Source organism: Sciurus vulgaris, assembly GCF_902686455.1.
Source record: "Sciurus vulgaris genome assembly, chromosome: 8".
Classification (NCBI taxonomy): domain Eukaryota; kingdom Metazoa; phylum Chordata; class Mammalia; order Rodentia; family Sciuridae; genus Sciurus; species Sciurus vulgaris.
The window spans coordinates 146,299,600-146,324,821 of record NC_136468.1 but is presented as its reverse complement, the minus strand read 5'-3'; the positions used below and the strand labels follow the sequence as shown (position 1 = coordinate 146,324,821).

Here is a 25,222-nt window from a genome sequence, read left to right as displayed (position 1 = left end):
GATTTGTTTTGATCTGTCTACACTCCGGCCGCTTCCTTTTATGACCAGGTGGCAGGATTTTCGGGGCCTGTCTGTGACACCAGAGGCAAAGCAAGGGAGCTGGGCTTATTTGAAGCCCGGCCTCTGACCTTGGCCTTATTAGCAAGCTGACCTGCTCGGCGGCTTGCTGGTTCATTCCCAAAGGAGTGGGCTGGGGAAGGAGGGGCTGGGCCGGGGCTGCCGCTGGCAAGCCGGGCGAGGTGGCCTGCTTCTTCATCCATCGTCACTACGGCCAAACCAGGTGCTGCCTGAATTTCGATTATTGGCAGTTTTTCTGGAGTAAAGGAGCAGAGGGGCCGGGGTATGTAGGACAGGGGCCCTGCAGGGCGTGGGGACAACCCTCTCCAGTGGTTACTGAATCAGATTTCAGATGGGGACATGGCAGGCTACAGGAGGAAGCGACACACGTCCCGCTGCCCAGCCACCTGTGCTCTTGGTGTGTTTCTCTTCCCTTCCTCTGCAGTGGGGCAGGGAGACCTGGGAGGCCTGATCCAGCTGGGGTCCCGTAGATGTGACACGCAGCCTGTCCCAGAAGAGGAGGCACATCATTCAGTGAGAGGCCCCCGAGTATACTTCCTGTCTCACACTGTGCCCTCCTCTCAATTCCTGTCACAGAGCCATTAAGTTGACGATGTACAGTTGACGAGGAGGAGGGGCAGCTGTGGTAGCCGCTGCCCTGTGATGTCCCCTACGCAGGGCTTATCATTTCCTAGGAAGGCCTGTGGTCTAATGACGACCAGTCCTCAGGCTGGTGACATCCACTTCACCAGGACCTTGTTTTAAAAACAACTTCCTGGGACCTGCCCCAAGCATGGTGATCCAGTAGATTTGAAGTGGGCTTTCTGAAAGCTTCCAGCTCTCTCATGCATGACCAGGGTGTGCTAGCTTTGTGGTCAGAGGTACCAGGGGATTGACTGGCTAGTCAGTCTTGGGCAAGTCTAAAACTCAGTTTACTCCTCTGTTAAAGGGGCTCACAGAGTGATCCTGGCAGGATCCCTGAGATGCTGTCTCTGAAATGCCTCTGCAGTGGCCATCAGGCAAAGGTAGCTATTGCAATTTTTCAGAATTATGATTTATATGTGACTGGTAACCCTGAATCTGCCCCCCACCCCAGCTTCCTATAGAAATAGAGAACACCAAAGTGGGGTCAGAGGGCACAGAGACAGCTCACATCCCTAGATTGTGATTTGCCTGTGCAACACTTGATCCCGAGTGGCCGCTTCGATGGCTTCATTCATTGAAACAGTTGTGGCTGTGCTGAAATGGACTGATATTTCCTGGGGGGATGGGGATGATTTTAAAAAGCCATTCCTCCTTCCTCCCTGCCACACTGGCCCAGCAGGGAGAAGCCCCAGGCCCTTCCAGGAGGAGAGTGCCCCTGGGGGCTTGAGGCACCCAGGCCACAGGCCGTGCTGTGGGGTCCAGGTAGGAGGAAGGGGCATGAAGGGCCAGGGGTTTCAGGTGCCCTGTCCTTGCAGCCTCCAGGGAGCGGGACAGGCCTTGCGAGTCTTTCGGGAGAGCAACCTCTGAGGGGGACCGCGTAGTTCAACATGCAGGGAAGAGGCACGCAACAGAAGTAGCTGGGCCAGAACTGGGTAGCCCAGGAGGGCTAAGGCAGGCAGGCAAAGCAAGCCAACCCTGGGAGGGGGCTGGGAGAGGCTCTGATCTGCAGCCCGCAAGACCTTCATATGTGAGCATGAACCACACAGAAATCCAGTTGAGAGGAAGTTGTCGGTGGTGAAGGGATACCCCATGTGCCAGCTTCCCGTGCGGGTAACAGATACCGAGATTGTCCACTTAAAAAGAGGGATGGTTTATTTTGGCTCACGGTTTGGGAGGTCCCAGGCCATGATCACTTGTTCCCATTGCTCTTGGGCCTACAGTGCAGTCGTGCATCATGGCCCTGGTGGATCAAAGCTGTTCACCTCATGGCTGGACGTGGGAGAGAGAGGAAGGGGCCAGGTCCTAATGTCCCTCTCAAGGGCACAGCCCAGTGACTGGAAGATTGCCCACTAAGCCCTACTTCTTAAAATTTCCACCACCTTCCCACAGTGCCAAGCTGGGGACCAAGCCTGTAACACATGGGCCATTAGGGGACATCCCAGAGCCACCCTGGAACACCCCAGTTTCTGAGGAGCTGAGATTCAGGTCTCTGGTGGTCCCTGTCGGCTCCGGGTCCAGATTTCTTAGTGGGAAACCCCGTTATTTTGAACCTGCTGGCAGGGCCCCAACAAAGATCTCTTCAGGGCTGGGGTGTGGCTCCACAGCAGAGCGCTGGCCTAGCACGTGTGAGGCACTGGGTTTGATCCTTAGCACTGCATGTAAATAAATAAAATAATGATCTATCAACAACAACAACCAAAAAAATAAAAAAATAAATAAATAAAAAAAAAAGAAGAAGATCTCTTCAGGCCCTTCTAGTGGAGTGAACTAAACCCAGAAAGTGGGGGCTGGGGAGATAGCTCAGTTGGTAGAGTGCTGGCCTCTCAAGCACAAGGCCCTGGGTTCAATCCCCAGCACCACAAAAAAACAAAACAAAACAAAAAAAAACAAATAAACCCAGAAAGTGGAAGTCTGTGGGGTCACAGCATGTGTGAGACTGAGGCAGGATGGGCAGTAGCTCCACCTGCTGACTCTGCAGGTGAGATTTCTAGCCTTGGAATCAGCAAGGTCGTGGCTTATTTTCAAGCATAACCAAGGCTCATCATTTGTGGATTTTATATTTGGGAACTCACATACTTCATAAAATTTATCTGTTGCCCCCAAACCAATATCCAGAGCACTTTTGTAGTCACTTGCAGACACGACCAGAAACGGTGAGGAGGGAGAACTTGAACCCACTGACGTGTGCGTTCAAGCTGAGTCAAGCAGGCCTCCTGCTGTCAAGAAGTGTCCTTTTCCAGTGCCCCATTTTCCAAAATTTCTTTCTTTCTTTCTTTTTTTTTTTTTTTTTGTTGTTGTTGTGGTTGTTGTGGTTGGTGTTTTTCCCCAATGAAAGTACCCCCAAGCCATGGTGCTGTGGTGGGTCTATTCTTGAGTGCAAGAAGGTTCTGCAGTGCAGAGAAGCCAGGTGTTAGGTGAGCCTCGTTCAGGCATGGGTTATGGTGCTGTTGGTCCTGAGTTCAATGGTGTTGGATCAGCAATATATATTTAAAAGGCGTCTTCAAACAGAAACTCAAAAAAAAAAAAAAAAACAAAGAAACCAGAAACTCAAAAAACAAGGTTATGCGTTGATTGATTGAGGAAAATGTTGGGACCAAAGGCTGGAAGGCACTTAATTCCTTATTTCCCCTTGGAGAGAGCCTGGGGTTCACTAACCTAGCATTTGCAGTGACTTTATAGAATGCAGCAGCCGCAAGTTCAGAGAATCAGCTGTGATTCTTTTTTTTTTTTTTTTTTTTTAGTTGTAGATAGACACAGTACCTTTATTTTATTTATTTATTTTTATGTGGTGCGGAGGATGGGACCCAGCGCCTCACTCATGCTGCGCAAGCACTCCACCACTGAGCCACAACCCAGCTCCAGACTGTGGTTCTTTATTGCTTGCCTTCCCAAATGAACGAGTGACTGACTCACCTTTACCTGTACACAGCCCGGGGTTAGATATTGGGTGAAGAAGAAACAGATTTATTCTTTGTTCTCAGGGAACGTAGAGGTTTTATGCCACACAAATAAGGATATAATTAGATTATTTTTTGGAGAGGTGATTTTTATGAATTGTGATAAAGTGTATGTCGCATAAAAGTTCCGTTTTCAGCGTCGTCAAGTGTACAGTTAGCTGATGTTAGCCTTTGCCTTGCTGCGCAGCCGTCGCCACCATCCATTTCTGTGACTTTTCATGCCCTGGACTCAAACGCTGGACCATTTCACGCACACTCCCCCTTCTTCCCTCCCCTGGGCCGTGCACTGAAACTTCCTGAAGACTGAGACTAGAAAGGGCTGGAGCTCAGTGGTGGGGCCCCGGGTCGGGAAGACTGAGAACAGTTGGATCTGGAGCCAGGTAGGAGACCATGCTTCAAGGTCTGGACTGGGTTAGGGTGCTGGCTTATTGAGGGTGGATGGACAGGACCAGGGTTGATTTATTTTGCTCTTAGGGTAGGGGGAGCATCACATGGCTCCCCGGTGTTCCATTTGCTGAGGCGGGAGGTACTCGGGGTTCGTGTCCTCTCTTCTCCTTGGAAACTCCACCATGGGATGATTTTCAACATCCTGAAAGCCGCCCCTTTGCTTTCCCCCAGCTCTCTGTCTAAACCTCCAAAGTTTGGATCTGATCTGAACCTTGTTAGTTAGCCAGGGCCACAGTTGCAGAACACTACAGACCATGAGGCTCAGATGACAGCCGTTCAAGGCACTGGCCGGGCTGGTTCCTGCCAAGGGCTGTGAGGGAGGATCTCCAGGCCATGCCTGGCCCATCTGTGGCCCTCACCTCCCTGTGTCTCTGCATCATCTCCCCTCCGTACGCATCTCGGTCCTCACTTCCTCTTCGTACAAGGACACCTGTCTTCGGGTTCCAAGCACCTTGATGAGCTCACTTTAACTTAGTCACCTCTGTGAAGTTGTCTGAACACAGTCACCTTGTGAGGTTCCAGGGCTGAGAATTCACCCTGGGAATTTCTGAGGCCAACACAGTCAGCCCTTAGCCTTCTTATCCAATCTCTGTCTTCTCTAAAATCACCTCCCGAGTCCTCAGCCTATCCTGAGTGCCCCTGTCACCAGCTGGAGCTCTGCAGTAGGGTCTCAGGATTGCCTCTTACCTTCCCCCTATTGCCGTGCAACCAGATTCTCCATGGTTCCCATTGCCTTGCCTGCCCCTCTCTTTGCTCATACTATCTCTCTTCTCAGAAACATAGCCGGGCGCAGTGGCACACGCCTGTGATCCCAGCGGCTTGGGAGGCTGAGGCAAGAGGATCGTGAGTTCAAAGCCAGCCTCAGCAATGGTGAGGCTCTAAGCAACTCGGTGAGACCCTGTCTCTAAATAAAATACAAAAGAGGGCTCAGTGGTCGAGGGCCCCTGACTCCAAACCCCGGTACCCGCCGCCCATCCCCCCCAAAAAAAGTCTTCCTCATTTCCCCATGAACAGACTCCTTTGCTCCAGCCCAGCCAGATTCCTCCTTCACCTGCTCTGTAGGCTGCCACAAAGGGCTTCCCTGCCTTTGGCTTCTGGTTGGGTGCAGCCAGTGGGCTGGAGGCACCAGCAGCAGAGGGAAGGTAGGATGGAGATGGCGGCTTCCTTCCTGTAGGATCATTGCAGATTGACTCTCCCACTATGGACGACCACAGCTTCTACCATGTGACCTTCTCAACTCTTCCCGTGTTTTTGTTAATAGCTGCTTTCTCTTCCTCACTGGGCAAGGGGAGGTGACGGCTCATTGTCCCTAGGCATGGAAACGAGCCCCTGTGGGTTTCCTTTAACCCTATTCATGTTCAAGAAGTCGAGCCTCTATTAAACGCTCCTCCATGACATTAGTCCTCTGTTTCCTGCCAAGATCCTGGTGGAGAGATTTCCCCAATTTCTATTCCCCCTCGACTTTCACATTCTCCTCTGTGTTTTAGGTCACTGTCGATGTCACCTGTCCTAAGCATCCCCTAGCTTTTGAGACTTGAGCTCTTATATATATTTCTTCCTTATCCGTTTTATATCCTATTAATGCAAAATTGCTCACAGTAGCAAGGCCTGGGAGATATTTGAATGAATTAATTAACTCAATAGCAAGATTTTCCTGGAGTTTCTAAAAGATGAACTCATTTCCATCTCTTCTTTTCCACTGCTTCTCCAATGCTTCTGTGTCCTCTTTGGTGACTTTACTTACTCCATACCTGAACTTTTGTATCCTAGTCCCAGGCAGCTGCTAAAAGGACACTAATTGGAAGAGGAGTAAGAAGACATGTCTAACTTCCTAACCCCTGTTGTCCCTCAAACGGAGGCATTTCCCTTTATCCTACTGGACTTACAAAGATCTTATCACATCTGGGATTTTTCAGCCAGCCATTATTTGTATCCTTTAGAACCATGTTATTGGAACTTTAAGATAGAGTTCAGCTGAAATAACCTATAATTAAAGTCTGTACACAAAGATTTCTTTTTCAGTCTGATAACCTGCTCAGCTGTCTTGTGTTAATAATGCCAGGGACAAATTCTTGGAGAGCCACTGAGATGCTGAGTGTTTCTGCCTTTGATGGAGTTACTAGAAAGCCCACAGGTACTGGAGGTGATTATTTGCCATTACAAAGACCAGTTCTTCAGACTTTGGGGAGGAGGTCATCAAATGCCAACTATATTGCAAATTAGTTGTCATGAAAATGGGTGTGTGTTTGGCCACATGATACCTTTAGATAATCCTTCCACTTCCACAAAAAGGGCAAGATTGGGTGAAGACAGGAAATTTATTTATTTGTTTTGTGGTGCTGGGGACAGAACCGGCCGGCCTGAGCATGCCACTCCTGTGCTCTGCTGTGGAACGACACCCCAACCCCCAAATGTTTTGTCTCATGTGGCTTCATTTATCAAACGTGGGGAAGAGGAATGCTCTTGATGGGAGGAGGGATCCTGAATTACTCAGGAAAGAAGTGTTGGGTCAGGAGTTTAAGTGACAGTCAGACCAGCTGGAAATCACTGGAAATATCAATGCAAATAACTCAGCAGCAAAGCGTCAAGGAGGTTCCCAGGGAATCTCTCGTATAAAAGGAAGTTTTATTTTATTATTCCTTTCTCTGCCTGGTAGCTTCTTTTTTTCCTCTCATTTAGTGTTTATCAGACAAGGTGACAGGAGCATGTCTGGGAATGAGCCTGAGCATTCCCAACTGATCTTCTGGTGGCGGGGGGGGGGGGGGGGGGGTACTGTTAATTCTTTCATCACATTTTTAAAGAAATTGTGGTGAAATACACATAACATAACCATCTTTAGTGTGTCTTTCAGCCTCATTTAAGTACATTGACATTGAGCTGTCACCACTATCCGTCTCCCAAGTGGAAGCTCTGCCCCCATCACGTTGTTCCCCACCCCTCTCCCAGACCCCGGCACCCACCATTCCACCTTTTTTTTTTAATACTTTTAGGTGTAGATGGGCACAATACCTTTATTTTATTTGTTTATTTTTATGTGGTGCTCAGGATGGAACCCAGGGCCTCACATGTGCTAGGCAAGTGCTCTACCACTGAGCCACAGCCCCAGCTCACCGTTCCACTTTTTGGCCCTATGTATTTGACAGCGCTGGTAACCACGTATAGGTGGACTCATACAGTTCTCTTCACTTTTCCTGACTTATTTCATACCCAGAATTCCTCTACTTTGTAGCATGTGTCCAAGTTTCCATTTTCAAGGCTGAATTCCCTGGTGTGAATGCCTTGGTGTGTATAGGTACCACTTTTTGTTGATCAGTTCATCTGTCCCTGGACACTCGGATTTCTTCTACCATAAACATCTTTTCGAGTTCTTTCCATTATGTTTGGTGTAGGCCCACAGGTGTAATTGCCAGATCACATGACAACAAGACCTTTATTTCATTTATTTATTTATTTATTTATTTATATATGCAGTGCTGAGAATCGAACCCAGGGCCTCACACATGCCAGGCAGGCAAGCGCTCTTCCACGGAGCCACAACCCCAGCCCCCAGAGGACATTCATTTGCAGAGTGTTCCCTCATTGATCAAGGTTGCCCCCAAATATAGTTCCTCCTGCAAAGGCAGTAGGCATGTTTGATTTTCCCCCCCTTTAAATGCCAATTTTCAAAGGCGTTTAGTGGCTGCTTCACATAGTGACAGATGAGTTTGGTGGCTTTTTCTGTTTTGGCTGTCATGATGAACTCATGGTTTTTCATAGGTCTGGGGAGTTTGTTGAGGCAAATTGTCCCACTAGAGCCTTTTTTTAAAGACTAAGCATAGGGGCTGGGGAGATAGCTCAGTCGGTAGAGTGCTTGCCTTGCAAGTACAAGGCCCTGAGTTCGAACCCCAGCACCGCCAAAAAAAAAAAAAAAAAAAAAAAAAAAAAAAAGCATAATAATGGTAGATGAAGAAAGGCCGTGATGGGGAAGAGAGGAGCTAGAGCGCATGCGTGAGGGTATGTTCTCCATCCGGGCTCCTGGTAGTACTGACCTGTGTGTCTTTGAGCCCTGCAGGTGCAGTCTATCCCTTCCAGCCCCCCACAGTGACTGTTAGCAGCTCTTTAGGAGGTGAGCCTTCCTAGCTGGGTTCCTTTCAGGAACGGGAATAGAAATGGGAATGGTGTTGACAGAACCCCAGGGAGACGGCCCCCACCTTTGGAAAGCAAAGGAAGTTCATTCAAAGACCTGGAGGTGGAGGAGGCCCGGGAATCAGGCTAATCCTCATCCTCAAATTTGAATACAACTTTTTTTGCCTCCATTTTGACCAGTTTAGCTAATAAGCGAGGGAAAACGTGGCTGATGAAAAAAAAAAGTATACATATATATGATATGTATATATTGTGTATATGTATATACAGTGTGCCTCTTCTTGAAGCCAAATTTACCTAACAAAATTAGCCATGTCACAGTGAACATTTTGGTGCATTTTAGTACATTCTCAATGTTGCACAACCATTTATATCTAAATTCAGGTATTTTCATTGCCCTCTAAAGGAAAGCCTGGACCCATCAGCTGTCCATCCTACCCACTCCTCCTGTCCCCTGGCACTGGCACCTATGGTCAGCTTTCTCCCTCTGGATCTGCCTGCTGTGGGCAGTTCATAAACACAGGATCACGCGGTACATGCTTGTCTGTGACCGGCTTCTTTCCCTCAGGATTCCATTCTCAGGGCTCAAGTCAGTACCTTCTGGCTGGGTAGGGTGGAGCCCTGCCGTGCCAGGCTTTGTTATCCGTGTCTCAGCTGATGAGCGTTTGAGAGGTGTCCATCTTTGGGGTGTAAGTGATCAACTCACTTACTTATTTTACTCACACTTCTGCTCCTTTACTGTCTCCTGTATCGTCCCATTTGGGGTGATCTTTGGACTCAGTCTTTTAGTTTTGAATCCAAGTTCCATAGAACTTTAGATCCTGTTTCTTCAAGATCCTGTTTCTTTCTTTGGGGAGGTTAGGCAAGACAGTGTGAGAGGCATTTCAATTAGCAAGGAAACCAAGGGCAGCTTTGGTCTGTAAATATATACGTGAGAGTATATATATATATACAAAAACACTGTGTATTTTTTTTCCTTTCTTTCTTTCCCTCTTTATAGTTTTGGGATGGAACTGAGGCCTCACCCTCTGCCCTCCGCCACGCCTGCAGCTTCTGGAGGGGGGGACTTTAAAGTAAACTCATTAATTTCATTCAAATCATGTGAGCACTCATGCTTGGTGTGGAGTTTGGTGGGGGAATGAATGAAGAAGGGAAGTAACTTTCTAAGGTTACTGAGAGGCATCGGAAATCAGGTGAATGGGAGAGAAACGTTTCTCATGTCAGTCCAGTGGCTTGTTAAATGAGTTAATGTTTTAAAACATCCTGTGCATAGTCACGCATCTTTCTTTATTGTAAATGTTTATTGGTTGATTTGGTGATGTGAGGATACATGATGAGGAGAACTCCCATTGAACAGAAGGCTCAGTTGTATAGAGGGACCTGCAGGACAAGTTTTTAAATGTTCATGGACTGACTCTGCAGGGGGAATACAAAAAGCAATTAAATAGTGTTAGTAATTAAGTAGTGTTACTAGTTTCCTAAATAAGATTCACTGTAACCCCTAGCATACAGGTGAACAACAGTTTTATCCAGGTAACCCTTCCATTCTAACTTCTTACAAGATGAGATTCAAAAATTCCTCTTCCTCCTGTGAGATTTGAAGAATAACATCTCCCCAAAAGACCTTTTGCTTTTGCTCTTAAGCCAGGGGAAACCTATTGAAGAACAGAGAGACAAATGCTGCAGTAAAACAACTGAAGAACGCATTCTCGATTGCTCGCTAAGCTTGAACTGTGATTTGCGTCAGGAAGTGGTCTTCTGCAGGTGTGTTTCTGTCATTTCTGTCCCCTCCTGAGGGACACGTTTGCAAGTGGTTTTCATTGACTCAGGAGGGTAGTCATCAGGCTTGACACAAAGAGAATTCATTCTCTTTCCCTGAATCTCTGGAAAATAATGTTCACAAGCTTTGGCTGTGGCCTTTGGGTTGTGGTACAAGGAAAGGGGACACACACTGGAGAGACCCTCCCGCTTCAGTAAGCCCAAAGTCCAGGTAGGGGTGGGGCCTTGACTAGTCTGCCTTTCCCTGCCCATTCTAGAGGGTAGGAGAGGATGAGGATTGCAGTGAGTGTCAGGGTGGAGTGTGACTCAGAGGTACAGCACTTCACTGGGCCTCATAGTTCATTTTTTGGCTACTTACATGATTTCTTTAGTTTATTATTCAAAATAAATCCACAAACATTTACTGATGTTTTACTGTAATTTGCTGGGATGTAAGAACATATAAAAAGGGATGGAACATTAATTCACAGGCTACTGGAATAGGCAGAACACACATAACTGTACGGGCTGGGGCTGAAGCTCAGCAGAGTACGTGCTTAGCATGTGCAAGGATGGGGTCCCATCCCTGGCACCAAAGGAAAAAGCCAAACAAAGCATGTAACCAGGGGCTGGGGATGTAGCTCAGTTGGTAGAGTGCTTTCCTGTCAGGCACAGGGCCCTGGGTTCAATCCCAAGCACCGCCAAAAAAATAAGGCACATAACTGTGATAAAACCAGAGTGGGACCCTTAGAGGAGTGTAAAGTAAACACTGTGTTATCCCAGAGGAGGGAGGCGCTTGTCCTAGGACAAAGCCTTGGGAAGATGGAGAGGGGTTTCTCATTTCCTCTTTTTTTTTTTTGGTACCAGAGTTGAACCCAGGGGCACTTAACCACTGAGCCACATCCTCAGCCCTTTTTGTGTTTTATTTAGAGACAGGGTCTTGCTGAGTTGCTTAGGGCCTCAGCCTCTCAAACCTCTGGGATTACAGGCGTGCGCTACTGCACCCAGCCTTTCCTCCCTTTTTTATGAGAAAAAAATAAAGTAGAATATGAATAAACCTATATGATGACTTCTTATTATTTATAATGTTAAAAAGAATTCACGAATATCTGAATTATTAAGAGGAGTGAAACATTGCGTAGACCCGAATCCCCTTGTCCTATCACTTCCCGTTCTGGTCTTACCCTCATTCATTACCCTCAATCTTTCTTCATTGTAATTACTTTGGAGTTGATGTTTCCAGGTGTTTGACTGTAGATTCACATACATATACCAAATACGAATCACCAGAATATATGGTATCATTTATAGATGCATATTTAATGTAAAATGATGCATTTTGTGCATACCTTTCTGTAACTTGCTTTTTAAGTGCAGTGATAAATCCGGGCGTGAGGCTGCTGCCTCATGTTCCACATCATGGCTATGCTGCCGTGCACATACAACCGACCCTGCTGTGGGGATCACGCTACCTCTTCTCTCCTCTTTTCATCTTAACCTATTGTCTGTCCCTGCCCTAGGGCAAGGCTGTCTGGACAGAACCTCTGGGCAACCAGGGGCCATTCCTGAGGTCTCACGATCTGATAGGCAATCGAGAAAAATTAAGTGACATCCAGAGAGAAAGCAGGGAACTGGGTGGCACCTGCGACCAAGGAGGACTTGGCCTCTGTCTGTTCTTGCTTATTTCCTCACCACATGGTGAAAGTTTGGATCCTGCTGGCTCAGGGCAAGCACAGCTGCCTGGGTGGCATCTGCTTTGGGGAGCTCTTTCTAAGAACATCAGGAAGTTTTGGCTCTGTGAGGAGGGAGAGCTTTCAGTCCTTCGGGTCACTCATGTTGAGATCAAGAGGGTTTCATAAAGGACCAGCCAAAGGCTCAGTGTAAACAAGGCATTTTAAGGTGGCAATCGTACCAGATGAGTAGCATAATTTATATTTTACATACAGCGCAGCTCGCTATCAATACAAGACAGATGTTGGATAATTGTGTGTACCAGTTAACTAAAGGAAACTTGGTTAAGGCAGATAGAGGAGGGAAGAAACTTTTGGCCAGCGTCAGGAAGATTTGTGGGAGATGTTAGAATAATGGCTAGCAGGCACCTTCTTACTATTTGGAGAGGACCCAGTGCATTGTCCAGTCCTAATCATAGCTTCCTGGTTCCACCACTGATCCTGGCCATATCAGACAGCAGGCTGACCATCCAAGCCGTATCTACCCACCTTGGAATTGGATTTGAACTGAGAATACAGAATTTGCAAAGTCTGAGTGTGTCACTTCAATTATGACAGTGATCTTATTTGGCATCCTCCACTCTTGCCTCTGGCATGAGGCACTAGAGTGGCATGGTGAAGAGTTGGGGTGGCCCGCAGGGTCAGATCCAGGTCCTTTCACTTCATAACAGCAACATGCCTCAGTGTCTTTATCTGCAAAGTGGATGAACAAGTGCACAGCTCACAGGGTGTTTTAAACCATACCCTCCTGTGGCCTTCAATGAGATCATGATCACTACAAAGTGCCAGGTCTAGCCCTTAAGCCTGCTTAGGTACTATTAGCTGTTATTATTGCCTGGATTCCTGGAGGGGGGCTGTCTCTGGATGGTGTTATATGAGGGACTCTGGGCTTGTGAGCTATTTCATAATTTGGCGGGGTCTCCATTTCTTTACCTGTGAAGTTGGGGGGGTGTCTGGTAAGGCCTCTTCTAGCTCTGAAATGCTGTAACATGGGGAAGGGTGTTTATATTCTCTGCAACTTCTGTTTGTCCACACTTTCCCTTTCTCTTCTTTTTTTTTTTTTGTATTTTTTTTTATTGTAAACAAATGGGATACATGTTGTTTCTCTGTTTGTACATGGCGTAAAGGCATACCATTTGTGTAATCATAAATTTACATAGAGTAATGTTTGATTCATTCTGTTATTTTTTCCCTTCCCCCTTTCTCTTCTTTGAACCATGATCCTTGAGAACGGTGCCAATGCCATTTTACTGCCTTAAATACAGGAGTGAGCTTTTGAATGTCCTCAAAGGACAATTCTATTAAATAGATTTGCATTCCTGATTTGTAACAGGAGAGACCTGTGGGGTAAATTCCTGCTTCCATGCTTTTCTCATGATGTATTGTATCATCTGGATGCCTCTGTGCCCTTGAAGATTGGACTCATTATAATGAAGAGAAAGCATGGTTAGTTGATTTTTTTAATTAAAAAAGTTTTTAGTTGTAGATACCTTTATTTTATTTACTTATTTTCATATGGTGCTGAGGATTGAACCCAGTGCCTCACATGTACAAGGCAAGTGCTCTACCACTGAGCCACAACCAAAGTCCTTGATTAGTTGATTTTTTTTTTTTTTTTTTTGCAGTGCTGGGAATTGAACCCAGGACCTTGAGCTTGCTAGCTCCCTGCCCCCCAACCCAATGGTTTGCATTTTATCAGATCCTTCCAATTTCTTCAAAAGGCTCCCTCCTGGGTGGAATGGTCCCTAAGAGCTCAGAAGATAGACTTTAGCACAGAAAAAAGTAGTTTTTAAAAAGTTGATTACCTTTCGGGGAAGGGTGGTATTCTTTTGCAGCTGTTTTTGTAACTTTGAGTGGATTTTGAAAAATAAAAGAGATTAGGAAAGGAAACTCAGAAGAGAGACGGTTCAGTAAAGAGCACGTGTGCTGTTTTTTTTTTTTTCCATAGTGTCATTGGGTGTATAAATTTCAGACAGACTTTCAAAATCCACTCAGTAAAACTGACATCCCTGCTTATTCACTCCTGCCAACTCTGTTAGAAGCCTCCCAAGTTTTATTTACAAGGTCTCCACACACATTCTTCCTTCTTTGAAAGTCCAGGCCATGACCAGTCTGCCAGTCCCTTCTGTCCGCTGAATTCCTTGACCAGTGGCCTAAGCATGAGTAAGAGATGGATGGCTGTTGCAGAGCTGTCACCAGATCTCACAGCTAATAGACTTATTCTTCGGATACACTCTGATCTCTTACAGAGGTACCCATCTCTCCATAAATCCTTCCCATTTCATAGGTGGAGAAACTGAGTAGGTACAGGTGTACACATTTACTGTCACCATGAACAGATGGATATGTGTGCCATCTCTCCAGCTAAGTCACACTCTCCATAGGTGGTGTTTAACCATGGTTTTGATTCATTTGCCATTCAGGGGGTCATGAGCTCTTTCACAGTAAGGATTGCTGGCATAAGTGCTGGATAGACTTACTTTCTTTTGGAATGAAGATCAATCTGGATTTCTAGCAACAATTTTCTGCAGGAGTGGGCTGCTTTTGAAGTAGGCACAGGGAACCTTTACGGCCTAGGAATTAAGAAACCCACACCTTCCGGGCCAGCCTAGGGACCTGCCAGTCTCCTAGGAGCACTGGGCTCTGGTCTGCAGCGCCTTCAACCCTCCCGAGGCAGGAGGAAGGTAGCGAGGTTCCTGCCAGAAAGCACCTCAGGGAAGAGTCCGGGCGTTCTGACAGCTCCACGGCAGAGGGCTTGAGCCCGCACCACCCCACTTTTTGACGTTGAATCTCCACCTGGAAACTCAACCCTGGGGACAGAGGGGCAGCGTCCAGAGGGCCCCTTAGCCCAACCACCCGCGTACGGGGAACCAGGTCCTCAGATTTTATCCAGGCAGGCCGGCCCGCAGGCTCTGGGTAGAGGACGCCTAGACCGGCAGGCATCAGGTCCTGCTCCCGGAGCGTGTGCAAACCCGGTAGCCCGTGTGCCCGCTGCAGGGGGCCTAGAGACCCGCGCCTGGCATCGCCTGCTGGGCCGCCCCCCACCCGGTAGCCCGTGCGCCTGGGGGCTCCAGTGCAACGCCCCGCAGGACTACACAAAAGACCCCACCCCAGGCCGGGCGTGCATTTCCTGTTGCAGCGGCGGCGGCGGCGTGCAGCCACCCATGTGCATCCCGCGGCGCGCGGGGCACGCCCCCACGCAGCCCCAGTCCCCGCGCGCCGGCCGCGAGGGGCCGCCCTCGGCGGGCCCGCCCCCGTGTCACCGCAGGCCGGGTTCCCTTTGTGTGCGGCCCGAGCGCCGCAGCCGCGCCATTGGCCCGCCCGCCCGGGGGGCCAGCCCCTTCCTGGCTCGCCTCATGCATATGCATGAGCGCCCCGGCCCTCCCCGCGCCGGCCCCTCCCGCCCCCTCCCGCGCGGGCGTGCGAGGCGCGCGGCGGCTCCCTCCTCGCGGCAGCGGGAGCCCGAGCCCGAGCCCGAGCCCGAGCCAGGGCGAGCCGAGCCTGCTCCCGGCGGGCGGCGGCGGCGGCGCCGCTCCAGCCATGTCAGCGCGCGCGAGCCTGGGCCCACCATGAGCCATGGCCATGTCCGTGAGCGCCGAGGACGACGACTATGAATCGGAGCCGGACCAGGTCGGCGGCCCGGGGTGGGGCTGAGGGAGGGACCCGCCGCCAGACCTCCGGACCGCCTGCCTGACGCGCCGAGGGCGGCCGCGACGCCGCCGCTGCGGCGATGAGGAGAAAGTTTTGCAGCCGCCGCCGGCGGGGCCGCCAGGGCCGGGCCCGAGCGGGGCATGGAGGAGCGCGGCGGGCGGGCCCCGCAGCCGGCGCGGGCAGGGGGCGTGTGCGGGCGGGCGTGCGCACGGGTGGCCGCCGGGCGCCGCGGGGACAATGTGGGCCGCCGGGCCTCGCCGTCGGGCCGGCCTGCCGGGCGCGGGCCACGGCCCGCGGGCAAGTTGCGGGCGGCCGCGGGGCGCGCCGCGCCCTCCCCGGCGCCCTCGCCCGCGGCCCACGCGCGTGCCGGCGCCCCGGGCGCACCAGGACCTGCCGGCGCCGGCGCCACCTTCCTCCCTGTTGGCAAAGTTGCGCCGGGACCCTCGGCCTCTGCCTGGAGGACGCCCGCGGCCCGTGGGCCCGACGGCCCCAGCTTTTGTCTGGGCGCCGCGCGCTCGCCGTCCGTCCGCCGGCCCGCCGTGGGCAGCGGAGACAGGAAGGGGTGCGAGCCGCGGCCGGCGCGGGCCATCCGGAACCCGGCGAGTGCGCCCGGGCGGCGGCGGCGGAGGAAGCCCTGACCCCAGATGGCAGGCTTCGGCCTCGGTGGGGTTCGGAAGGAAAGGAACATCTCCCGGGACCACGGGAGAAATGTGTGTGTAAAACAAAGCCCTGGGTGTGTTTACGGCGTGGATTTACTCCAGGAAGGTTCGTGTTTAGGACGCGGGGGAAGAAAGTTGAGGTTTTACCAAGTATGATCTGCGAAATAATACTTGTAACAAGACGCAGGCCAGGTGGACTATGCAGGGAATTAATAGGATGGGTTATCTTGAGGGCCTTGGATGGACTGGGTGAATAAGATGCTTATTTATAATCCTGCTGCATTTCCTTGGTGGAATAAAGATGTTTTGGAATGTTCAATCAAAAATGTGGGAACTCTTTTTTCCTAACATTAGACGTCATTGAGGAAGTACTACATAGACTGCACTTAAATCGTATCATGCCTGTTGTTAAGTGGTTTTATTTAACAAAGTTAAATTCTTTCTTTTGGTTTCTGGGCTGGGCTGTACATTTGTCAGCATATGCACCTTCTGAGTGGTCCTGAATCTCACTGGTCTTTTGGCTGGATTAACCCAGGAAAGCGATTTTGCCTTGGAACTTCTGTTGCTTCTGTAGCACAGTGTGTGAACGTCTCTCAGATTCTGTGATATCCTTCACATCTCCATTCTTGGTTTGAACATTTGCAGTATGGTTTGGGTCTGCCTAACCTGCCCATAGTTTACTACTCCCGTGGCATCTGGTTATTCATAGGGTGTTGTTGGTCAGTGTCCAGGGGGCTTTGGTGTCAGGACTGAACTGCTCCTTACTTTTTTTTTTTTTGGTCGTACTGGTGATTGAATCCTGGGATGCTACCACTTGAGCTATACCCCCAGCCCTTTTTATATTTTTTGAGACATGGTCTCATTACCTTGCCCAGGCTGGACTTGAGCTATCAATCCTCTTGCCTCAGCCTTCCGAGTAGCTGGGATTACAGGTGTGTGCCACTGTACATGACTTCTTACCTGTTTTTTAAAAATTTGATCCCACCCTCTGACCCGTGGTGATAAGTTTTTGACACTGCACAGGATAAGACTTATGTGTCTGGGCTTAAAAAAAATGTTTTCAAGTCCTACCACTCCTGAGCAAGACTGCCATTAGGAGGGGACCTGCACTCCTGTAGCCAGGTACTTTTCCTCCTGTTCCCATGGTCTGCCAGATTGCGATACTTCCATAGCGTTTAGCAACAGAAATTCTCTCTGGGTTTTGATATTCACTTTAAGGTCATTTTTTTCCCCCGCTTAGGTTTCTTGGAGGGAGATGACATCCAAGCCCAGCAACTTAGCAGCAGTTTTTCTCAGTCTCAGAGATTTTGTCAGCTCAGGTACCCCACACATGGCGACACTACAGGCTGTAGCTCACCTGCCCTTTGCCTCACCCATTTTCCTCTGCAGTTTTTCCCCATTGAGGGATTTAGGGCCTGAGAAGAGGTGCTTCCCCTGAGAACCTCAAAGGTATCTTCAACTTCCATGTTCATAGGCCCTAGACCTGGCTCTTTTCTGAGTCTTTCTCCCTGTCTGCCCCACCCTGTGCTCTTGACAGATTTGGCACCAAAGGACAAGGTAATTCTTGAGGAGGTGGTGCAAGTCCTGGAGTGTGGAAGTGCATGAGTATCAGCCCCCTGCTGACCACAGGCCCTCCAGGGGAGTTGGTGTTGCTCTGGACATCCCTGTAGCTGGGTGGAGCCCGGGGCCTATTCCTCATCAGAGTTCTGGCCACCCCACCACTAAAGTCTGCTCATCTCTCATCCCCACCTGAGACTAGCATTCAACCCTGGGCAGCATTGGGCTTCCTTAGGCTGGACTCTGCCCCATGCCCTCTCTTAGCCTGCTAGGTTTTCCTGAGTGTCACAGCTTGTGGAATAGCCAGTGGGTGATGATCAGTGAACCACATTAGTAGGAGGTCCCTTGCCTACTCTGCTCATGGGCACCCATGGTACAGAATGTGTTGGAAAAATCTTAAGCTCTGCTTTCTAGGTTGAAGAGGTATACCGCCCCGGCCCCCAGCCCCCGCACATTTAAAGAAGAGCTGTTGGTGAGAAGAAGTCATTTATTTATTTATTTATTTATTTATTTATTTATTTATTTATTTATTTATTTATTTATTTATTTTGCTGTGATGGGGATTGAACCCAGGGTCTTATGCTTCAGAGGCGAGCACTCTACCAACTGAGCTATCTCCCCAGCCCAGAGAAGAATTTTTGTTCCATCTTGGAGTATATATTTTTTTAACCTTGAAGTAAAAGTACCTCCCCACCCCCCAAATAAAAATGACTGCAACTTGTCACTGAAAATAATAATTGGGGAATTATGGAGAAAAGAAAATTAAGGAATTATGAAGAAAATCCGACAGAAATTTATGTGGCCATACTTTGTGTTATTCATCATAGCTTCTTAAATAATAAAACTTTAAGACAGAGGTCCTTGAACCTTTCCAAAAATGTGTGTAAAACTTTTGTGACTTTGTGCCCATGTGCATTTTTCTGGGGCAAAACTGCTTATCTTTCCCCAGATTCTCCTGAGATCTCCATCCCTTGAGGATTCTGGTAACTCTTGTGTTTTTATTCTCTTCCTACTGTTAGTACATAAACAAACCAGAACCTTCCCTGGAGTCTGGCAGGTATATTCAGGGCCTGCAACACTGGTCAAATCCAGGCTTTTCTGGGATGTCCATTATGCTGGAGGATCTGAGGACAGACAGTGTTGAAATAAATACGGCTGTCAAGCAGCAGGAGGCAACATTAGCATGTTTGGAGAAAGCCATGGGACTGACGGTGTGCTGTCCTTAGGGGTAATTGGCGGGAAACTTTGAACCATCTTAACTGTAAAAACATTTAGTAACGTTTTATTGTTTTTCTCACTACTCTTGCAGTGGAAACTCCTGACCACTCCCTTCTGGAGACGCTTCCCTGGCCCTTGCCATTGCACAGCCTCCTGCTGCTTCTCCTGCTTTTCTGGCCTTTGCGCAGCCTTTCTGGCCTTCATCTTGAATGTTTTCAGTCTTGAGGGTTCCATGAGACTTAACTCTGCCCACTTCCTCAGACAGCCTCATCGGTCTGCCCAGCTTTAACGCAACATCTATGTGATGTTGATTCCCAGATTGTGTCTTAGCTTTGGTCTCTCGCCCTCGTTGGATGTTCATGGGTCCCTTAGATTCCACAGGTCCACTACAGAGTCACTGTTCCCTTCCTTTCCTGAGCCCCCCATGTTCCTCAAGCCAAAAATCTCAGTCTTCCAGGATTTTTCCTGTCTGCATTCCCATATTCCCTCAGACACTTGAGTCTAAATCAAGGTCTTCTTTAAAATAGTTCCTGGTTTTTTTTTGTTTTGTTTTGTTTTTATGATACTAAGGATTGAACTCAGGGCCTTGTACAAACCTGGCAAGGGCTCTGCCACTGTGCTCTAAAATGTCTCCTGAATCATCCCCTCCTGTCGTCCTGTTGCTTCCGTTCATACCTTCAAATCTTCATCTGATCTGCCTTTCGTTCACTATCCAAAAAATACCCACTTCCCACACTGCTGCCTGAACACAGTCCTATTGCTCCTGTGCATTTGTCCTTGTCTCATAGTCGTACAGGGTGCATTTCCCTAGTGTGACATATAAGGCCCTGCAGGTTAGGCTCCTGCTGCCTCAAAGCTGTTTTCCAGCAGCTCTGTTGAGCTATTTGCAGTTCCTTGAATGTGTCATGTAGTTTCACATCTCTATCTTACTCTTCCCTCTGCCCAGAATATCCATTCTAACCCCACCCCCAGCCTTGGCCTGCAGAGTTCTGTTCTCCCTCCAAGGTCTGCCTAATCACCAGCTCCTGTGGTCTGGGGTACTTTTCCCAACCTGCCTTCCCTATGAGATGCAGTCATATCTGCCCCCTTATCTCCTATCTGCCTGGGCTCATATTTCAACTTTCCTCATTTATTGGCAGGGTGACATTGGACAGATTACTAAAACAGTGTAGTGCCTCAGTTTCCTCATTTATAAATGGAGAGAGTAGTAATTCCTACCTCACTGGTTATTGATACAAATAGTGAAGATTGATTAGTACTTCAATCAGCATTAGCTTGTAATCTCATAATCACACTGCATTGTATTTATGTAGTCACATGTCTTTCAGGCTGTAATGCCTTTAAGAGTAGGGAACGCATCTTACTCATTTCTGTAGTCCCAGCATTTAGCATTGAATCTGGCATATAATTCAGAGCCAGAAAGCACTTGGGTGGGTGGGTAGGTGGGTGAATGTGTGAATGAGGGGGTTAATGAATGAATCCCATGTGCAGATCGCACTCTGTTGGCTAGTGGTGTAGAGCATCTTTTCATGTATTTATTGACCATTTGTATAACTTTTTTGAAGAAATAGCTATTTAAATCCTTGGCCCATTTTTAAGTTGGCATTTTTGTCTTTTTATTGCTGAGTTGTTAGAGTTCTTTTTATATTCTGGATTCAGGCCCTTTACTAGATAGATGATTTGCAAATATGTCCCCTATTTGATGGGCTCTTTAATCATGTTGTGTAGTGTCCTTTGAAGTCTAATCTACCTTTTTTTTTTTTTTTTTTCTTTTTGCTACTTTTGCTTTTGGTGTCACATCCAAGACAATTCAGAGTCATGAAGATTCACACCTATATTTTCTTGTAAAAATGTTATCATTTTAGCTTTGCATTAGGTCTTTAATCCATTTTTGAGAGAATTTTTGTATATGGTGTGAGGTAGGGTTCTGCCTTCATTCTTTTGCATGTGGATGTCCATTTGTCTCCACACCATATGTTGAAAAGGTCATTCTTTTCCCCACTGAATTATTTTGGCACCCACCCTTTATTGAAAATCAATTGGTCAAAAAGTGAGTTTATTTCTGGATTCGAATCTCTCTCCATCAATCCGTGTTGGTCTCTATGTCTTACTGTCTTGTTTACTGTACCTTTGTAGTTAGTTTTGAAACTGGGAAGTTTGAGCCCTCAGCTTTTCTCCTTTTGTGTGTGTATGTGTGTTTCTGTGCACTGGAGGCTGAACCCAGAACCTCACTAATGCTACATGTGTACTCTAACACTGAGCTACACTCCCAGCCCTGACTTTTTTGTTGTTTTTGTTTCCGTTTGGTACTGGGAATTGAAACCAGGAGAGTTTTATCAACTGACTATATTCCCAGCCCTTTCTGTTTTTTCTATTTTGAGACAGGGTCTCACTAAATTGCTAAGGCAGGCCTTGAACTTGTGATCGTCCTGCCTCAGCCTCCTGAGTTACTGGGATTACATGTGTGCACCATGGCACAGTACTTTTGAGATGAGGGGAGGGATTGAGGAAGTTCTACCCATAAATTTTCTAGAGGACCCTATCTGAGAGGAACTCAGTAAGTATTGGTGGGATGAGTGAACAAATGAGTGAATGACCTTGATAATATTTCTTTTATTGGAGTTGCTTTTTTTTTTTTTTTTTTTTTTTTTTGTCCTCTCGGTGCTGGGGATCGAACCCCGGGCCTTGTGCTTGTGAGGCAAGTATTCTACCAACTGGGCTGGGTAAGATCATTAAGTGGCCTTGGGTCACAGTACAGGTTTGTGAGTGAACGTCTGGTTGCCATCCTTCCTTTTGCTGGGGCAAGTTAGAATTGGTGTTTGAAACTTTGGGTACCATACCAAGGATATTAAGACAGAAGCTTCATGGCAGAATGAGATGACTTTGACCAGTTCACCTTCCTTTTTATTCCTTTTGTGTCACTATTGTCTGTTATTCTGCCCTAACCAGATTTCTGGGTGGGTCATCAGAGTTCTAGTGGACTTTTTAATGGAGACCCTCTAATGGCTTTTTCACCTTTCGATTTTTTTTTCATTGGTTTTTATTAGCACCTGCACTTCACTGTTGCTCAGTTTCTTCCTGACAAGCCAACTGGTGACTGCAGGGAAAGCATTTCTAGCTTGATTTGATGGGCAGAAGTAAAGACCTTTGGAAACAAGGCTGCTTTCAAAGCATTGCCTGTCATTTGCTTTGTCATTTTCCAGAATGTCTCTGCTGCCAGTGAAATCTAGGCGGATTTGTTTTCCATAGGTTGGAAATGTTCTTCTTTGGATGGGAATATACTTTGAGAAGTGAGGGAAGGTGAGCCCCTTGGCCTCCACTGGTTCTTGATACGAGACATTTGGACTTAAGAATTTCTTCAGTTTTCCACCTTTGGTCTTTGGCATCTCCTGCTCTAAGGTTCTGAGTTTGAGCCCTTTCCTTCAGGGTTTGTCCTTAGGGCTGGACGGTACTCCACCCTCTCTCTATCTAATTTGAGGCTCTCAGAAGAGCCCATGTCATTGCCTAGTTTTCAGAGGTTTGAGAACTGAGTTGGTAACAGGACACCAGCCTCATATGGGGGAAAGCAGAAAGCATGGTGGGCTACACAGAGCAGAGAGCCTCCATGGGCTTCTGCTCTGGAGTGGCCATGTTCTCTGTACCTCTTGTTGTACCCTTCATACAAATGACATTGCCTTCAGGGTGCTGGGGAGTTGTCCCATCCAAGTACGATAAGCAATGAAAGTTGAAAGGATAGCAGTATCCTGAAGGGTGGTCAGTTGACAAAAACAGGCTTCAGCATTAGATGCCAATTAGAGGATTTCGGCCTAAGTGCTGTGTGTCCCCTACAGAGGGACCATGTCCTAGCAAAGACATGGTCTTGAGAAGGATGCTTCAGCCAGATCTAACTCTGTCATCTTGGTTTGCCCCCCTCAGATCTTTGGTGGACAGCATCCACCAGCTTAGCAGCTCCACCATGCGTCCTTCGTTTGCAGGAGGCTCTGAGGCTGGGGCCAGCGTGCAGAGACTGGAGGCAGGAACTGTGGATCTCTCATTCACTGTTTACCATTTAGCATCATTTTCTGTGATCTGCTCTGTGGTCTTAGTTAGGGACCCTGCAGGTTCCTGTTTTCCCAGGAGTTGGGGTGACAGGCTATCTCATGGAAATATAGCTGTTTGAGATTCCAGTGATGACTGTCCTCCTGTGCCCCATCTCAGAGGGAAGATTGGCTCGAGACAGTTGCTCACTGCTCATGAATGCTGTGATGGGGCCCATGGTCCCTGAATGAGCAAAGGCGGGCAAAGAAGGCTTCCAGAAGAAAGCAGTGTATGAACTGGTCCTGCAGAATGTGTGGCTTAGCCAGGTGCTGTGGGGAGGGGGCTGGTGTCCTTTGCAGCGGGAACAGAGGACAACTGTGTGGCTCCTCACTGCCTTTCTGGGGAAGCACAGCCTGTGCTGGAGGGTTGTTGGGGGCCTGTCTTGAGGTATGGGGCCTGAAGGGTCTTAAGGCAGAGCCTGCTGCCAGCAGAGGTGGAGGCTCCCTGTAGGTTTCCTTGAGCTGTCCTAACAGACCTTTGTTCTCTCACAGTTCTGGAGGCCAGAAGCCTGAATCAAGGTGTCGCAGGCAGGGAAAAGCTTGCTGTGAAGGCTCTAGTGAAGGAACCTTCCTTGTCTCTCCGACTTCTGGTTTTGGCCAGTAATACTTGGTGTTTCTTGGCTTATAGATAAGGCTGCAGTCACATGGCCACTTCTCCTTATGTCTTCACATGTGTTCCCACCAGGTGTGTCTGCCTGTGTTCAAATTTTCCCCTTTTCAGAAGGATACTAGTCATACAGAGTTAGAGTTCACCTTCATGACCTTGAGCCTTATTACCTCTGTAGGACCCCTTTGTCCAAATAAGGTCATGTTCTGAGATCCTCAGGGCTTAGGACTAAAGCATCTCTTTCTGAGAAATCCAGCTCAATCTGGAAACTTCTCTCCTGGGGGACCAGCCGCCCCAGTAGCCTCCCATTTCACCCATCCTGTCTGTTCTCCTGCAGAACCGGGCAGTGGGTCGGCCCAAGGGCAAGCTGGGCCCAGCCTCCGCGGTGAAATTGGCCGCCAACAGGACCACAGCAGGAGCTCGCAGGCGCCGGACGCGATGCCGCAAGTGCGAGGCCTGCCTGCGGACCGAGTGCGGAGAGTGCCACTTCTGCAAGGACATGAAGAAGTTCGGGGGCCCCGGGCGGATGAAGCAGAGCTGCATCATGCGGCAGTGCATCGCGGTGAGTGCGGCGGCGGCAGCGAAGGCGCAGCTCTTGGCCTCAGGCCCTGGGTCACCCGCTGCCTGGAGCCTTTATAGCCCACGGCTCGTTGGCCTGTCCACCAAGAGGTGCTCCCTGTGGGTGGGAGGGAGCTCAGGCCAGGGCTCTTGAGACCCCCATCGCTGAACACACATCAGGTTCTTGTGTCTTCGTGGTCTGATGGTCTTGTAACTCCTTCCTTCCTGAGGTAGCCGAGAACCTCAAAGTCCCTCTCGTTGAAGTTGTGAGGGCAGCCTGTCCTATCTCTGACTTTGTTGCCAACATTTGTGGTCCAGTTCTTGATGGGTCTGGGCCCTTTCTTCTTCCTGTCCTGCCTTCAGAGACATGAGTCTATGTAGAAGGTGCTTGTCCCTCCTGAGGGGATTGCCCCAAAGAGGAGTGATGCAGAGCAGGCCCCTCCGAACTGCCTTGCCACTTCTGCAGTGGCCTAGGGCCACTGGCCTTACCTGGGATCAGGCTGTGGATGCAGCCTTTGGCCACTTGGTGTGGACTGGCAAGGGATTTGCTCAGGATTCCCTCCTCCACATGCCCACACAGTTTGCCTTCCCTGGGGCACTGCTCCCTGGGGCCTAGTGGTCCTCCCTGTGGGAGTGATCATCCCCCTGCTCCCTGGAAAAGCCGGCTCAGCTGGAGGGACAGGATTCCTTGGCCCTGGTGAGCTCATTTGCAGGCCCAGCCTGGCAGAGGATGACCCCTTTCTCCCTAGGTACTGATGCCCCTCCAAGCCCAGCAGCACCTTCTTCACCCTGCACACACACTCTGCTTGTGTTTTTTGTTATTTGTGGTCAAAAAACATACCGTAAGATTTACCTTTGTAACCATGTCTAAGTACACAGTGGTGGTAACCATATATTCACACTTGCGTAGCCGATCTCCTGTTTTGTTTTGTTTTGTTTTGTTTTTTTTGGTGGGGGTGAGTAACCCAGGAGCACTCTGCTAGAGCTACATCTCCAGCTATGTTGCCCAGCCAGCCTCTAACTTAGATGCTCCTGGCTCAGCCTCCTGAGTTGTTAGGATTACAGATGTGCACCACCATGCCTGGCTAGAACTTTTTCATCTTTCAAAATCAAAACACTGCAGCCATTGAACAACTACTGCCCTTCTCCCTTTGCATAGCCCCCAGCAACCACCATT

At 48.8% G+C, this 25,222-nt stretch overlaps 1 protein-coding gene across 12 annotated transcripts in view; it reads left to right on the top strand.

The window, feature by feature from the left end:
- KDM2B (lysine demethylase 2B) overlaps positions 1-25,222 on the top strand; it is a 115,779-nt gene that overhangs the window by 72,525 nt on the left and 18,032 nt on the right. For 10 of the 12 annotated variants that reach the window (XM_079149504.1, XM_079149508.1, XM_079149510.1 and 7 more), the window contains one exon: positions 23,825-24,049. In XM_079149504.1, the coding sequence (XP_079005630.1) occupies positions 23,825-24,049 (225 nt within the window). Of the gene's footprint in view, positions 1-15,152; positions 15,350-23,824; positions 24,050-25,222 lie in introns of those variants that run through there. The other 2 variants (XM_079149506.1, XM_079149507.1) reach the window with 2 other exon arrangements.